This window comes from Myotis nattereri (genome assembly GCF_964212035.1).
Source record: "Myotis nattereri genome assembly, chromosome: 10".
In the NCBI taxonomy this organism is placed as follows: Eukaryota; Metazoa; Chordata; class Mammalia; order Chiroptera; family Vespertilionidae; genus Myotis; species Myotis nattereri.
Genome location: NC_138085.1, coordinates 74,386,461 through 74,402,433, shown reverse-complemented (window position 1 = coordinate 74,402,433; position 15,973 = coordinate 74,386,461). Strand labels below are relative to the sequence as shown.

At 34.9% G+C, this 15,973-nt stretch overlaps 1 protein-coding gene across 1 annotated transcript in view; it reads right to left on the bottom strand.

The window, feature by feature from the left end:
* ATAD2B (ATPase family AAA domain containing 2B) overlaps window positions 1–15,973 on the bottom strand; it is a 118,055-nt gene that overhangs the window by 92,367 nt on the left and 9,715 nt on the right. The window contains exons 2-3 of the mRNA XM_081101490.1: window positions 6,941–7,092; window positions 284–333 (exon numbers count right to left, since the gene is read on the bottom strand). Coding sequence (XP_080957616.1) covers window positions 284–333; window positions 6,941–7,092 — 202 coding nt within the window. The remainder of the gene's footprint in view (window positions 1–283; window positions 334–6,940; window positions 7,093–15,973) is intronic.

The following is a 15,973-nucleotide window of genomic DNA, read 5'->3' as shown; positions in this document are numbered from 1 at the left end:
CTTTTAAAAGACAACAAGAGATTTAATATAACCTCTTAAATGGCTTTAATATCCAATAATCTAGCATTTCTATAAATGTTTACAATCTGTCTTAATAATTTAAATTATTTCCCTTGTATGGATTTTTCAACACTTAACAATTACATATGTATTTATTGTGACTGAAATCCAGTCATTTGCTGAGCATACTAGTAAATCACTCTGTTTACCCACATTAAATACTTTAATTCTAACAACATTAAAAGAATTTCAATACTAACCAGTTTCATAATAGAATACTCACATAAACTACTATGTCCGTTTGGTAATGTAGCACCAGGCTGAGAAGTTAACCTAAAACACAATTATATTTAATATGCAAACATATCAATATTCACTTAAAGGAGCAAGAAATGCAATACTGGTGGAATCATTTTAATCTTTAAAATGTCAGTACTATAGTATTACTTTATTTAAGAGTGAAGACTTTTTTTACTCTAACATTGATAATATACCAATTAATAAAATATACTGAGTCATTTCATTACTTCAAGTACAGCTTTAATAATAGAACTTATTATCTCTTTAACTCTGTAAATTAAATCCAAATAAAAGGCTTAAGCCTAACATATGCCATAAATTAACTGAGGCCATTAGTAGCAATTGTCACAGACATTTACTATTGATTTGGTTGACAAAATAAAATTGAAACAATAACAAATTTATTCAAACAGTAATTTGTAAGAAAAAAAAGTACTGAACACCAATACCATATAATAATTTATTCAAATATTTTATTATACATTCTAAACTGAAAATAAAAACTCAACTACTTTCTCAAAACAGTCATTGTATAATTCTCTCTCTTGGGTGGAGGAAGAAAAATGTTAGATACTTACATGGTCATCAAAACATAAAGACTTAAGGAAACAGTCACCATACACCTAACTATAATTAGAAAGCTCAAAAACTAAATTGTTACAGAATAAAAGAGCTGTCAGTATAAAGTTATCGGAGTATTTTTTTTAACCCAACAATAATCATTTTCAAAGAAAAAAAACAATGGGAGGACATTTAGAAAATAGTTAATATTTATAAACTATCTTCTACTATTTGTGTGGTTTGCACAATTTTTTAACTAAAATATTCTAATGTTTTTAGTTACTCCGTAGCTCTTTGTGTTAAATCATAAATGTTAAGTGTTATAATTGTTAATTGTAAATATCCCTGCCTAATAAAGGTCACAGCTAGGATGATTAAAATATATGAACAAAAACTCAAACTACTATCTGTCTTCAGACTGTGGAGAAAACAAAAACAAAAACTCCAGCCCTCCTTTCCCCCAGAAAACAACAAAACTATCTTTTTCTAATATACTACCTCTTGGAAAGTATTTCATTTTTAGCACCTTTGTATACCAAGTACACAATTCTCCTGGCATATGAATTTGAGTATAAAGTAATGAAACTGATGTATTAACAGGACATTCTTTAGATTACACATGTAGAATTCTCTACAATCAATCTCAAAATCCACTTAAAACCAAATTTAAAAATCTATTTTATTCATAAATATACTTTGGCTTTGAACCCAACATAACATTACCTCAGTCTGATCAATTTATTCACAAATCTTGGCTCCAAATGAATTTTAGTTGCATGCCAAACTAAATGGTTATCCCTAGCTGGTTTGGCTCAGTGGATAGAGCGTTGGCCTGCAGAATGAAGGGTCCTGGGTTCAATTCCCAGTCAAGGGCACGTGCCTTGGTTGCAGGCTTGAACCCCAGTTGGGGGTGTGCAGGAGGCAGCCAATCAATGATTCTCTCTCATCATTGATGTTTCTATCTCTCTCTCCCTCTTCCCTCCTGTCTGAAATCAATAAAAATATATTTTAAAAAACTAAATGCTTAAAATTATACACACTTGAATTAAAAGAATAAGACGTTAACCCTAAAATATATTTCTATAAAAGAAATCTAAAACTTTTCTGAACAATAGCAACATCACTTGGGGGTAAAAGCACAGTAAGTTTTTTGTCCCTCTGAAGAAACAATACTTAGTTGGCTTTTACTTCTTTGCTAATGAGAGATGTTTTATGGGGGGAAGGGAACACTAGTTCTTCAATCTAATTATCTTACAATTACATATTAATGTCATCATTTTACCATTATCATTTCTCTTATAAAACAGAGAAATTTATTTCTTTTTAAAGGAGATAAAATCAAATACTCTGTCTATAAAGAGAGAATACTGAGATTTTAAGGGTTGGCCTGACTATACAATATTATGTGTCTAAAAAGTCTCATGAATCAATGTTCCCAATAGTTAATTACTTAAGCCCTGGCCAGAGTGTGGCTCAGTTGATTGAGTGTCGTTCCATTCACCAAAAGGTTCGATTCAAGGTCAGGACACATACCCAGGTTGCAGATTTGATCCCCTGTCAGGATATATAGGGGAAACAACTGGTTGATGTTTCTCTCTCACATCAATGTTTCTCTCTCTCATTCATATTCTCTCTCTCTCTCTCTCTCTCTCTCTCTCTCTCTCTCTCTCTGCCTCCCTCCCTCTCCCTTTCTTTTTCTCTCTCTCAAATCAATAAAAACATATTTTGGAGGAAAAAATTTGATTACTTAAAATGTAACCAGGTTCACTACTTAAATGAATCCTCCAAGAAACCCTTTATAATTATAAAGTCTCCTTTGTTTATTTTTTAAAAGGAGAATATGATGGGGAATATTTCCCTATATCTCTGTTTCCTAAATTTTTTAAATGGAGACAGTATCACTTTATATTAGATGATCATTATATTAGAGTTTTTTTATTGTTGTGTTTTTTTATATTAGATTTTTTTTTAATATATTTTATTGAGTTTTTACAGAGAGGAAAGGAGAGAAATAGAGAGTTAGAAACATCGATGAGAGAGAAACATCGACCAGTTGCCTCCTGCACACTCCCCACTGGGGATGTGCCCGCAACCAAGGTACATGCCCTTGACCGGAATCGAACCTGGGACCTTTCAGTCCGCAGGCTGACGCTCTATCCACTGAGCCAAACCGGTTTTGGCATATTAGATTTTTTTAAACCTTTAATTATCTGAAGCAACTACCAGATTTAAAAAGCATTTCTTATTCTCCCTTTCCCATATAAACCCAAGGCATTTAATGATTTAGAGGGTTTTAAACCTCAATTCAGTAAATGTCTCATTTTTGAAAACCTTAAGCACTATCACCCTTTAATTCCAATGTGCCTCAGCAGTCTAACATAGCTGGTTATATTTCACTTAATCTCATTATTCTCTCATCTGATGACAAAACAAGTTTTTCATGTATAATCCATTTAAGTTTACACTTTGTCTTATCAAAGATTTAATTTTGTATCTTAGAGTATGCCCTTTTATTATTCCAGAAACATCAAATGCATGCCACTTTCCCCAAGCTGCCTACAACACACCAGGTCTCCAAGTTAAATAAATGTCTACTGGCTAAATGTCAGCTGACAAGAGTCAGTAAAATGGTACTCTACTCAAAATATTTGAAAAAAATAAAAATAAAAAATATTTGTAAGTGCCAACATCTATCTAGGTTAGCATGTATTTGTGTGAGTTTCTACGTATAAGATAAAGAAAATATGCTAAATACTTTCTGATCAAACAAAATCATCAATTTACAAAAAATGATCAATCATTATAATTACATTGATGAACTTGGACCTCCAAATATATATGCCCAGATTTCTCCCCAAAAGAAAACTCAATTTCAAATATTTTATGAAGACTTTGAAATTCTAGTTTCACTTTTACCTCTCCATCAATTACTAGTCTCTAAAAAGAAATCATTTTACCAATCAACAGTAATTTCTTTAAAGAATTTTGGTCTTTAGAAAGTCCAAAGGACTCATTTTTCACCCTAGCTAGTTTGGCTCAGTGGATAGAGCAGTGACCTGAGGATTGAAGGGTCCCACGTTTGATTCCAGTCAAGGGCACATGCCCGGGTTGCAGGCTCGATCCCCAGTGTGGGGCATGCAGGAGGAAGTTGATCAATGATTCTTTCTCATCATTGATGTTTCTATCTCTTTCTACCTCTCCCTTCCTCTCTGAAGTCAATTAAAACAATTTTTAAAAAAAGATTCATTATTTTTCATAGCTAATACTAAGTTTTATCTATATTCAATTTTTCTCAAAATGAAATGTATTTCTAAGGAATTATTTTTATGAAAGAAATTCCATAATTTACCCTTAATGCTCATAAGAACTTAGATTACAAAATAAAGAATCAGGATTCTTAGGTTCATGACATAAAAACAACCAGAAACCTTTAAATAAATACTGATATTTGTATTTATGCTATCTCAAAATATAAAATATATTTAGCTAAAAGTGTTGCTTAAAATTCAATTCTGTTAAATCTAGTAAGTCACATGGCATTTTCTTTTCAAGTCATACAAAACCAAAAGACTGTAACAGTGTAGCACTTACATTCCTAGATGGAAGTTTAACTCCGAAAACTTTTTAAAATGTGAAATGCTAAACATTATTCTTCTGCCAAAACAGAAATAGTAAATTTTGTTAACATTCATTATGTAAGCTTTTTATTCAAAATGTGTTTAGTATTTTTTTAAAAGGAGTATCTTACTTTAATGTACCTAAATGTAATCAAAACTATCCCCCCAAAAATTTTTGACGTCTTTTTATATGAAAGATGTCAATTTACATAAAAGCCTTCTGAATGGATAAGATGTGGGAAATCTAGTGTATTACATCCTCAGACTTGAATCAAACTGTTAAAATTATCTTACAATTAAAGGTCAAACTTCAACACTAAAAGAACATCTTTTAGCAACATTTATCTAGAAAAAGAAGCCTAATTCACTTACTAAATAAATGCAAGAGACAGAATATAACAGAGAGATCAAATCTAGAAGTGTAATTAAAGGGAAGTACTCATCTTGAGAAATATCATTATAGTGATCTGGATCTGTTTCATCTCACATATGAATGAGTATGATAAAAAGGGGGAGGGGGAGAATCAACAGACTATAATTCCTGAATTTTTCTACTTAGTTCTCAGACAATGCAAAATAAAAAATTTTTAATTCCACTATACTGTACACCTGAAACTAATATGATATTGAATTATCAATTATAATGGAAAACAGAATTTTAGACCATACTAAAATAGGTAACATTCTTTGTAAATGTGCAGTGCCTATCAAAGTTTATGTAACCCCCAAAAATATTTTTCATTAAAGAAAATATATATAGGCCCTGGCCAGGTAGGTCAGTTGGTTAGAACATCATCACAAAATGCCAAGGTTGTGGGTTCAACCCTTAGTCAGGGCACATACAAAAAACAACCAATGAATGCATAAATAAGTGGAACAACAAATCGATGTTTCTCCCTCTCAAAAATTCAATTTAAAAAAAAAGAATTCTATATAATAAAAGCCTAATATGCAAACCGACCGAATGGCAGAATGACCGGCAGAACGACCGGTCACTATGATGTGCACTGACCACCAGGGGGCAGACATTCAACACAGGAGCTGCCCCCAGCCCACAGGCCCCAGGCCAGCCAAGGCAGGTGCCAGCGGGGGCCCCTCAATCACCCCGCCAGTCACCCCACAGATCGGCCCTGATCGCCAGCCAGGCCTAGGGGTTCTACCCATACACGAATTTCATGCACCAGGCCTCTAGTGTGTGTGTATATATATATAAATATATGTGTGTGTGTAAAGAGAAAGAGAGAGAGAGAGAGAGAGAGAGAGAGAGAGAGAATCAAAATATTTTTAACTATTTCAAGGATAAATGAAACCAAAGAATTTCCCTTTTATTTTTATCTGCCATCGGCATATCAGCACTTCTCTATCAAAGACACTGGAGAAAAGAGAAGCCAAAATTCTGAGTTCAAAGTTTAAATCTTCTGTGTGTGTGTTTATCCTTGCTACATTAAATTATTACCATTTACTTTGATAAGTAAAACTAAGCTTTCCTGCTACATATTAAATCAGACACAAGCAATTTAAGTTGAAAGGATGGAGATAAATGAAAAGATTTCTTTAAACATTTATTTAGATGTTATTATATTTTTGTATATCAATTCAAGTGGAATCCTATCCTATATAATAAAAGCCTAATATGCTAAGTGTCCAACCATTCGTTCAACCGTTCAACCAGTTGCTATGATGCGCACTGTCCACCAGGGGGCAGACGCTCTGACGTAGGTTATCTTGCTGCTGGGTTCCAGCCCATCGGGACTAGGTGAGATGGGCTAGACACACCCTGGACAAATCTGTGCCTCAGGCTGGTTTCAGCCCAACCCCGCAGGCCAGGCTGAGGGACCCTACCAGGCCTCTAGTATTTAATAACTTTAGAAAGAAGACATTTTACCTATTTTCAAATAAAAAAATAATTCTAACCATATGTTCTTACTTAAATTTTCAGGACTAGCCCAGCTGGTGTGATTCAGTTGGTTGAGTGCTGTCCCATGCACTAGGAAGTTGCCAGTTCGATTCCGGTCAGGGCACATACCCAAGTTGTGGGCTCAATCCCCAACAGGGGATATGCAGGAGGCAGCTGACCAATGTTTCTCTCTCTCTCTCTCCCCCCGCCCCTGCCTTTCTCTCTAAACTCAATAAAAACATATTTAAATTTTTTTTCAGGACTGTACATATATATGCATATTTAAGACCTATCAAAATCCAACTGTTTTAGTAATAAGTTTCTATTACATACTACAAAACAAATACATCTTATGGCATATTTAGAAAGAAATTATATACAGAAATTATAAGGTAAATTCAATACAATTTTTAAGTATTTTTAGATACTAGCAGCTTTACAATTTATGAAAATTAGCATTAACATCAACTCTAAATCACATCAAATCATTCATGAAAAAAAAAGAAAAAAAAATGAAAAAAAAAATCATTCATGAAAAAATAATCGATGAGTTCTCACTTCTCACCTGGACTGTCCAGTTGATATATTCCATTCCTCTCGTTGACTAGTACTTCGTGATTTTGATTTGTCTTTGCAAACAGAATCAGGTTGTTTCAAAGTGCGTTTGGCTGGAGGAGACACGTGGCTATCACTTAAACTACCATCAACCTCAGATTTCTGAAAGACAGTGAAAAATGCATTTATTATTCCTATTAAAACACACAGAATTGTTAAATTGCATAAAGTACAGTATTCAACCAATAAATATTTACTGAATGAATCACTCTACAAGTGTAACATAATGTAATAATCTGTAACTACAGAAACAAAAATTAGAAGAATAAGTTCAGTGTTGTTTATATTTGAAAGCAGTTTGAAGCCTACAGAAAAGATGTGTGTATATCATCATTTTATGATATGACTAGTAGCCCTGCGCACAAATCCATGCGCCAGTAGCTCACCAGTGCTCGCTGCCACCTTCCAGTAGCTCTCCGCCCTCCTGTAGCTCCCTCGCCCTCCTCCCCCCACCTCCTCCTCATAGTTTGCTGCCCTGCCCCCTCCTGTAGCTCTCCACCGCCTGCCCGCTTGTAGCTCACTGCCCCACCCTCCTGATGATCCGTGATCCAGTCGTTATACAGTCAGTCGGCGTAACGATCATTTGCATATTACATCTTTATTATATAGGATTCCTCATTCTTCTCCTAAGTACTCCATCATGTACTCCCCAAAACAAGGACACATTGTTACATTAGCATCATACAATCTACCTAATCAGGAAATTAACAATGACATAACACAGAGCGAATCCAGACACATGAAATTTTATCAAATGTCCCAACATGTCTCTCTTTCCCTTCTGGTTCAGGATCCTATCCAGGAACACATATTGTATTTAGTTATCAGATCTCTGTTTCCTTCAATATAAAACAGTTCTTTAGTCTTTCCCCATCTTTTATGACCTTGAGTGTAAAGAGTACAAAGCCTTTCATTCCCAAGGATGAATTTCATTCTGGGTCTATTTGATGTTCCTCATAACCAGATTCAGGCCATATATTCTTGGAAAGAATATACAGAAATTATATTGTGTATACTAATCTACCCATCATTATCACCTTGATTATTTGGTCAAGTTGTTGTCCACCAGGTTTTTCCACCGAAAAGTCTTATTTTTCCCTTTGTATTTCATTAAATTATGTGGAATTATTCTGATAATTCAGCAATATCCTGTTTTTCATCAAACCACCACCCACCAGCCTCAGCATTCATTGACTATTTTTGCCTTTCTTCAATACCAGTATGACAATGATTATCTAATCCCATCATTCCTTCTACAATTTTTTAGTTGGCATTCTACTTTAAAGAGCTTTCCCCAGCCCTGGCCAGTTTGGCTTAGTGGATAGAGCGTCGGCCTGTGGGCTGAGGGGTCCCAGGTTCGGTTCCAGTCAAGGGCATGTACCATGGTTGCGGGCACATCCCCAGTGGGGGGTGTGCAGGAGGCAGCTGATCAATGTTTCTCTCTCGTCAATGTTTCTAACTCTCTATCCTTCTCCCTTCCTCTCTGTAAAAAATCAATAAAGTATATATATAAAAAAAAAGAGTTTTCCCAACCCCACTTCGCCCAATTCATTTACTCATGTATTTATATCAATAGGCACTATGGATTCTATATTGTTCTAGGAGTTATAACCCATTATTCTATTTATTTTGTTACTCAATTTATAAAAGTTTTGGCCATTTGGACCCCTTTAAAAGTGATTCCTGTATCCTTTTGACATGTCCCCATCATTTTGAATATTTCCTTATTTCTGGCACAAAAGAAATCTCTAATCTTGTACTTTCCCTCCCTGACCCCAGAATTAGCTATTTCTGCAAGGAGCCCTGGTTCCTTTCAATCAGGATGGTACCTAGAAACCAACATCTGGGCAATAGGTGCACTCACTGTTACTGGGGGTTTCAATGCTATTGAGTCCTCTTAGCAGAGAGCGCTAAAAAATATACGAAAAAAATGTACACACACACACACACACACACACACACACTCATCTATACCTATTTCTTTATCTGTGCATAAATAACAAATGTGTGTACACTAATGCTTCTAATTCTAATTCCACACCTTAAGTTTCTAGACTTTCCCTTTTCTGTTTCTAAGCCCTTCTCAGAGAGAAACCTCATTTCCAACATCTTGAACACATTTATTTACTTATTCATTTATTTTTAATATGTTTTTATTGATTTCAAAGAGAGGAGGGAGAGGGAGAGAGAGAGAGAAACATGGATGAGAAAGAAAGATCGATCAGCTGCCTCCTGCATGCCCCTACTGGGGATCAAGTCCAAAACCCAGGCTCGTGCCCTGACCAGGAATCTAACCAACAACTTCCTGGTGAATGGGGTGATGTGCAAAAACTGGGCCGGGCAATGTATTTATTTTTTATGTTCCCTTTCAATTAATTTGAAAGCTCCATCTACCATATTTCCATTACTGCCTCCCCAGCTGCATATCTTCAAACTACAGGAAAGTCACTACCTGCACAGCAGCTCTCCTCATCACCATGCAATTCCTTGGATACTAGGCGGACGGAAAAGAGAGTGGAGGGATGGATCTTTCCTTTGGAGAAATTTAGATCATATACTTTATCACCTGACATTTTAGATCAGTATTTCAAAGGAACATATGATCATTTTCAATATGGTACCATTAAAGATATTTGAGTTTGGTCTCCTTTTATGCTAAAAGTTTCTCTTTAAAATATATATATAAACTATCCATTTCATAAATGCAGGCTTTTGTATCATATTATCCCAAAGCAAGACAACTATATTACTCAAATAATTAGTAAAAATACAGCCACTAGCAAACAAACATAAGGAATACAATGTTTATTTAAAGGTACCCAACTACAGCCAATAGAATGAATTCACTTACTAAAAATTTTTTCACAGAAAAAACAATTTCTAATTTTGTGATTTAATACATTTACAATGAGACAGTTTTAAAGCCACAAGACCACACACATATTAAAAGGCACAAAGAGAAAAACAATTAAAAATTCAAACATCAGAGTGACTATTTAAGAATAATAAACATGTTAGTTGTGTAACATGCATCACAACTTATCAGTTTAAGTTCCCAAGAAAAACTGGTTAGCTACTTCCAAACTATCCTCAATAGACTACCTCTGTCACTCCAAATGTGCTTCACTCCAATCAGAAACCAATTTTGGCAAGATCCCCAGATGATTCTTATGCACATTAGGATTTGAAAAGCAATGCTATAACATGTTCAACAAGCACTGGGTAAGGAAGCAATGTCATCTGCTCTAAGTTAAGGCATATTTATGAACACAAAAACTGATACCTATAAAACTACTTTAACAATTTAGATATCCAAGCCAGCATTACTCCTTCTAATCAAATCCCACCACTCACTCTTTAAGACCCATCTCTACCCTGAATCTTATCTGAAGAATCTAACCTAATTGACATTTCCCCTCTACTAGCTGCAACTTTACAATACATTTTGGCAATTAATTATATTCAATTAGCAATATGTATTCAAAACTGATTCTAACAGCCCTGGCTGGTTTGGCTCAGTGGATAGAGCATCAGACTGAAGGGTCCCAAGGGCACATGCCCAGGTTGCGGGCTTGATCCCCAATAGGGGGCGTGCAGGAGGCAGCCGATCAATGATTCTCATCATAGATGTTTCTATCTCTCTCTCTCCCTTCCTCTCTGAAACCAATAAAAATATAATATTTTTAAAAATATTTTTAAACTGATACTAACAGCAAGATTTTAAGTTCTTTAACTTTTTTAAAAAAATGACCCTCTTTTTTTATTTTTATTTTTTCAGGGGAGAGCTCGAACACAGTCCCCCACTAGCACAAATTATGCAATCGAGTTTCCCACATTTGGGGAAATCGCAGGGGTCAGCACATCCGGAGTGCAGTGAATAAGCCTCACCCTGGGAAAACCACCTTCGTGATCATGGTATCTGCCCTGCCAGGTAAGCATCCTATTTCTTTTTAATTCCACACAACAGCAAGCAAAAAAAAAATAAAAAGCAAGATTTCCCCAAATTTGTTCAATAAATTATTAATAGGAATTATTATGGAGGGGGAAAGGGAAATTATTAGGGGAAACAAAGGAAGGCTAATGATGATAAATTTCAGAATCAATGAGGTAAAAGGTTTTCGGCTGCAAGGCTTCTAAAAGTTTTTAATATGTTAATATGCAGTGTAAATCTCCAAGTATGAAAGATAGTATAGGACATTTCACAAATTTACTTGATCAAGTCTCTTTTTTCATGAAGCATATATAGGTAATAAAGTTTCACAAACATACCCTGGGAATAAGTACTATGTACTTAAGTACTTATTGAAATAAAGAAAAATTAATAAAATATTTTAATTATATAATAACTTGAAATAATTTGAGTTATTATATAACTCTGATTATCTGTTTAAATGAGTTTAAATGTTTACTGGTCAGTCTCTCATATTCTACTGGCTTTTTTCAGTTCCATTCAAAGCACCTCTCATAGTGCTGTCCACACACTACCTGAACCAGAAGTCACCTGAATTGCTCACTGAAGAAACATAACCTGTTAAACTAGAATTTCTTGAGGTGAGATATTTTTAACGAGGGCCTCCAAATGATTCTTAGTACAGAAAAGTTTGAGGACCTCTGGTACATAATACAGTTTTAAGTATAATATGAGGCACATCATCCTAACCGCTGCACTGAACTACAGTACTTCTCTTATGGAAGGGTTTCAATCTTTACTTGGCTCTGTGACAGAAACCTCAGAATAAATAGCATTACAAAAAGATCCCTCCCTCTAAAGAAATCTAGAGATTAAGTAAAGCAAGTGAACAAGATGTACATATGTGCAAAGTGATTACTTCAGCACCATTTTAGTAACTTCAAGCTTTGGGAAAGCTTTTACCTACAAAACTGATACTAACAGCTTACCTTTAATAGGATAATCACAGGTTCAACTTTAACTTTTTCATCTTCAAAGCATTTTGCTAGTTAATTATAACCTAATCCTTTGAGGAAAGGCGTTACTAGTTTCAGGCCAAAAAGTTTAAGAGAGGTTTTGCAATCTAACCACAGTCATTTAGCAATTTATGTCGGAGTCATTTCAATCCATGAATAAGAAAGGCATCTCAGACTAAGGGAAGAATTTCACTTAACAAACGTTTATTGAGAACCTACTGTGTATATAAGACATGGGAGCAGTGGTAAAATGGAATAAGACCTATTTGAAGTCAATATACAATTTATTGGGTTCACAAACAGTCATAGTGATGACAGATAACATATTATATTAAGTACTATAAGTATACAATTCTCTGAAAGCAAAAACTAAAAATAAGAACTGCTAGTAGAGATGAAGGAAAACATCATAAATGATGTGGACTTTATTTCATAAGAACATCGTAATGGAGTAAATGGTCAAAGGAACAATAGATAGTACTATAGTAACAGTGTCAAATGCTATGAAAGTAAAAGTACAATGAAAAGATAGTCATCCAACCTAAGTGACTTTATTCTCTAAACTCTAATCTTCTAAAAAAGATAATTTTTCCAATTTGAAAAAATCATTTTATCCTCAAGTCTCATCAGCTACCACAAATACTGACCACTATTATACCACAAATCACACACAATTAGACAAAAGACCTTGAGAATAATGAAACAGTGGAGATTTTTATGCTACATAGGTTTTCAGGGAAGGCTTCATGCCCAGATCAGAATTTGTCAGAAATCCAGAACCTGGACTTTAATGTAAAGACTAAAAGAATATTTCCAAACATACCATTAAAAAATGAGAAACTTAAGGAAACAAATAAATTAGCAGGCCACTAAATTAATTCAAGACTTGATGGTGGCCTCATCTAGAATTGTAAAAGTAGAAAATAAGAAATTGATTCCAGAAAGCAAAATAACTAAGATATTAGTGAAACCTCTATTCAAATTAAGACATATGGCAACTATAAAAAGTGGTTGTTGATTTTTAGTGGGTGTAGGGGGAGGCCAGGGGACAGATGTTTAATGAAGAAGTGTAATGCTGAATTCTGATTTTGAAAGTTAGGTTTAGAATTCAAGCCAGAAATCTAGGGAGATGTCTATCAGGTTGTAGGAAATGCAGCTCTGAGTAAGAATAAGTGAGAACTAGAGATATGAAATGGTAATAGAAGAATCATAGGTAATATAAGAATGAAAAAACAAAAAGGCAAACAGCAAAATCTTTAAAAATGGCTGCATTAAAGGGATGAGCAGAAAGGATCTCACATAAACTAAAGAAAAATAGTGTCTCATTAAAACAGGGAGAATGGAAGTTTGCTCCAAAAAGACCAAACAGGAGGAAAACTGATAAGCCTGTGCATTGGTAATCTACTAAGTAAATTAGTCACTGTACCTTCTGATAGGACAATTTCTGCAAAATGCTGACTGGAAATCACTAGATGAAGAACTGGGTGGTGAGAAAGTATAGATGATGACTACAGAGTTAGTTTTATAGGAAGTCTCAGAATTAAGAAAGACAATAAAAAATAGTCTAAGGAGGTCACAAAGTCAAAGAAGTCAGGGAAGAATTTCCTTTTTGGAAAAGATAAGATGACCTGGTTTCTTGTAAACAGAAGAAAAGGAATCACAGAAGAGATTAAAATAAAATTAAATTTTAAAGAGAAAGCTAACTGATGCAAAAAAGATCCTAGGAGAGACAGGAAAAAAGAATGAGGAACACTATCCCCCAGGCTAGATCAGAAAGTATATGGGTGCAATCAATGTTTTCCAATTTCCTTTATAGAACAGCCTTTTTTCTGCCTTTAAAAAAAAAAATAAGTATTCCTGTTGAAAGCTTAGCAAGTAGAGTCAATTTCTTTTGCTTTCATTTGTAAAACGAATGCACAGAGGCAGCAGTTACCATGACTGCAGAAAACAAAACTCTCACTGCTACTTATTTACTCAGGGCTAATACTATTCTACAAAGTCCTAAAACTCAAGGACACACAATGTCCTAAATTTTCCTCAAATATCACAAGAGTGCTAGCTTACTAGTTTAATATTTCTAAACAATCATCATGAAAGAATATGGAAAGGGGAAAAATACACAGAAATAAGCTTAGGCATTGTAAAAAGATAAAAATAGACCATTATAATTTAAAATGCATTTTTCTTCCTGGTAATTTTTTTAATCTGAAAATATCACATAGTTAAAATGAGTGTGAGAGAGACAGACAGACAGACAGACAGACAGACACAATGTGGGCAGTGAAAAATGCCAAGCTTAAAAGTTTGACAGCACCAGTCTTATACTACAGCATACCATTGTAATTCAACTATTTACCTCATAAAATTGTTAGAAGAACCAGGTGAGGTAGTGTAAGTTATAAATAGATACAGTCTCAAATAAGGATACTTGTTTCAAGGCTTTGTAGGATTAATAGAACTTCATAAGTTTATTAATTATCTTCAGTGATTCATTCTTTCCACAAAGAAAATGTATTAAGCACCTATTGTGTCAGATACTAAAGATACTTGATAAGATAGTCTCTGTCCTTCAAGGAAGTTAAAGCCTAACTCCTTAAACCAACCAGCAAAAGATAAAAATTTAAGGTGCTTTGAGTATTGGGGAGTAGGGTACATACTGCTTTAGCCTGTTTATTTTTTTTTTTGTTTATTTTTTTTTTATATATTTTATTGATTTCTTACAGAGAAGAAGGGAGAGAGACGGAGAGCTAGAAACATCGATGAGAGAGAAACATCGACCAGCCGCCTCCTGCACATCTCCCACTGGGGATGTGCCCGCAACCAAGGCACATGCCCTTGACCAGAATCGACCCCGGGACCCCCCAGTCCGCAGGCCGACGCTCTATCCACTGAGCCAAACCGGTTCCGGCTGCTTTAGCCTGTTTAATAGTACAATTTAGTAAAACCTGTAAAAATTTAAAATACATGTATCTTTAATCCAATAATTCCACTTCACCTAAAAGAGAAAGGTCATTTCCTGCTACATTACTTATAATATTAAAAATACAGAGGTTGCCGAAACCGGTTTGGCTCAGTGGATGGAGCGTCGGCCTGCGGACTGAAGGGTCCCGGGTTCAATTCAGGTCAAGGGCATGTGCCTTGGTTGCGGGCACATCCCTAGTGGGAGATGTGCAGGAGGCAGCTGATCGGTGTTTCTCTCTCATCGATGTTTCTGGCTCTCTATCTCTCTCCCTTCCTCTCTGTGAAAAATCAATAAAATATATTAAAAAAAAAAAAATACAGAGGCGCCCCGGTCAGGTGGTTCTATACACCAAAAGGTTGCAGGCTTGATTCCCAGTCAGGGCACATACCTAGGTTGCGGGTACAGGAGGCAACCGATCAATGTTTCTCTCTGGCTCTAAAATCAATAAACATATCCTTGGGTGAGGATAAAAAATAAAAAAAGAGTATGGAGGCAACCTAACCGTGTAACAAACAGGGAACAGCCAAATGACTGGATCACACAATGATACAACAAAATATTAGAAAGCCATTAAGAAAAATGGATACTTAAGAATGTACATGACACAAAGTTAACTTAAAAAAATTAGTTAACATAAGTAGTATATAGGGTATGATTCCATTTCTGTCAAAAATATACACATATAAATACAATAGTCTGGAAAGATGTACACCAGTTTTAACAGTGTTTATTCCTAGGAAGAACAAACTGGAGGAATTAAGGGAGCAGGGGAACGTCCCTTTTTTATTTTTTTTAATGAACGTCCATATTGTTTGAAATATTTATTTCTTAATTTTTAAATAAAAGTAAAATATTTTGCTACACAGTAAAATAGATAATCAAATTGGTATTTTAGTAAAATGTATTGTTACTGAAAAAAATTCCAAAGAAAAGGCAAAGTACTTATAACCATTTTTTTAAAAAAATCAGAAGCCTGGCCAGTGTGGCTCAATGGTTGAGCACTGACCTATGAACCAGGAGGTCATGGTTCAATTCCCAGTCAGGGCACATGCCTGGGTTGCGGGCTGGATCCCCAGTGTGGGGCGTGCAGGAGGC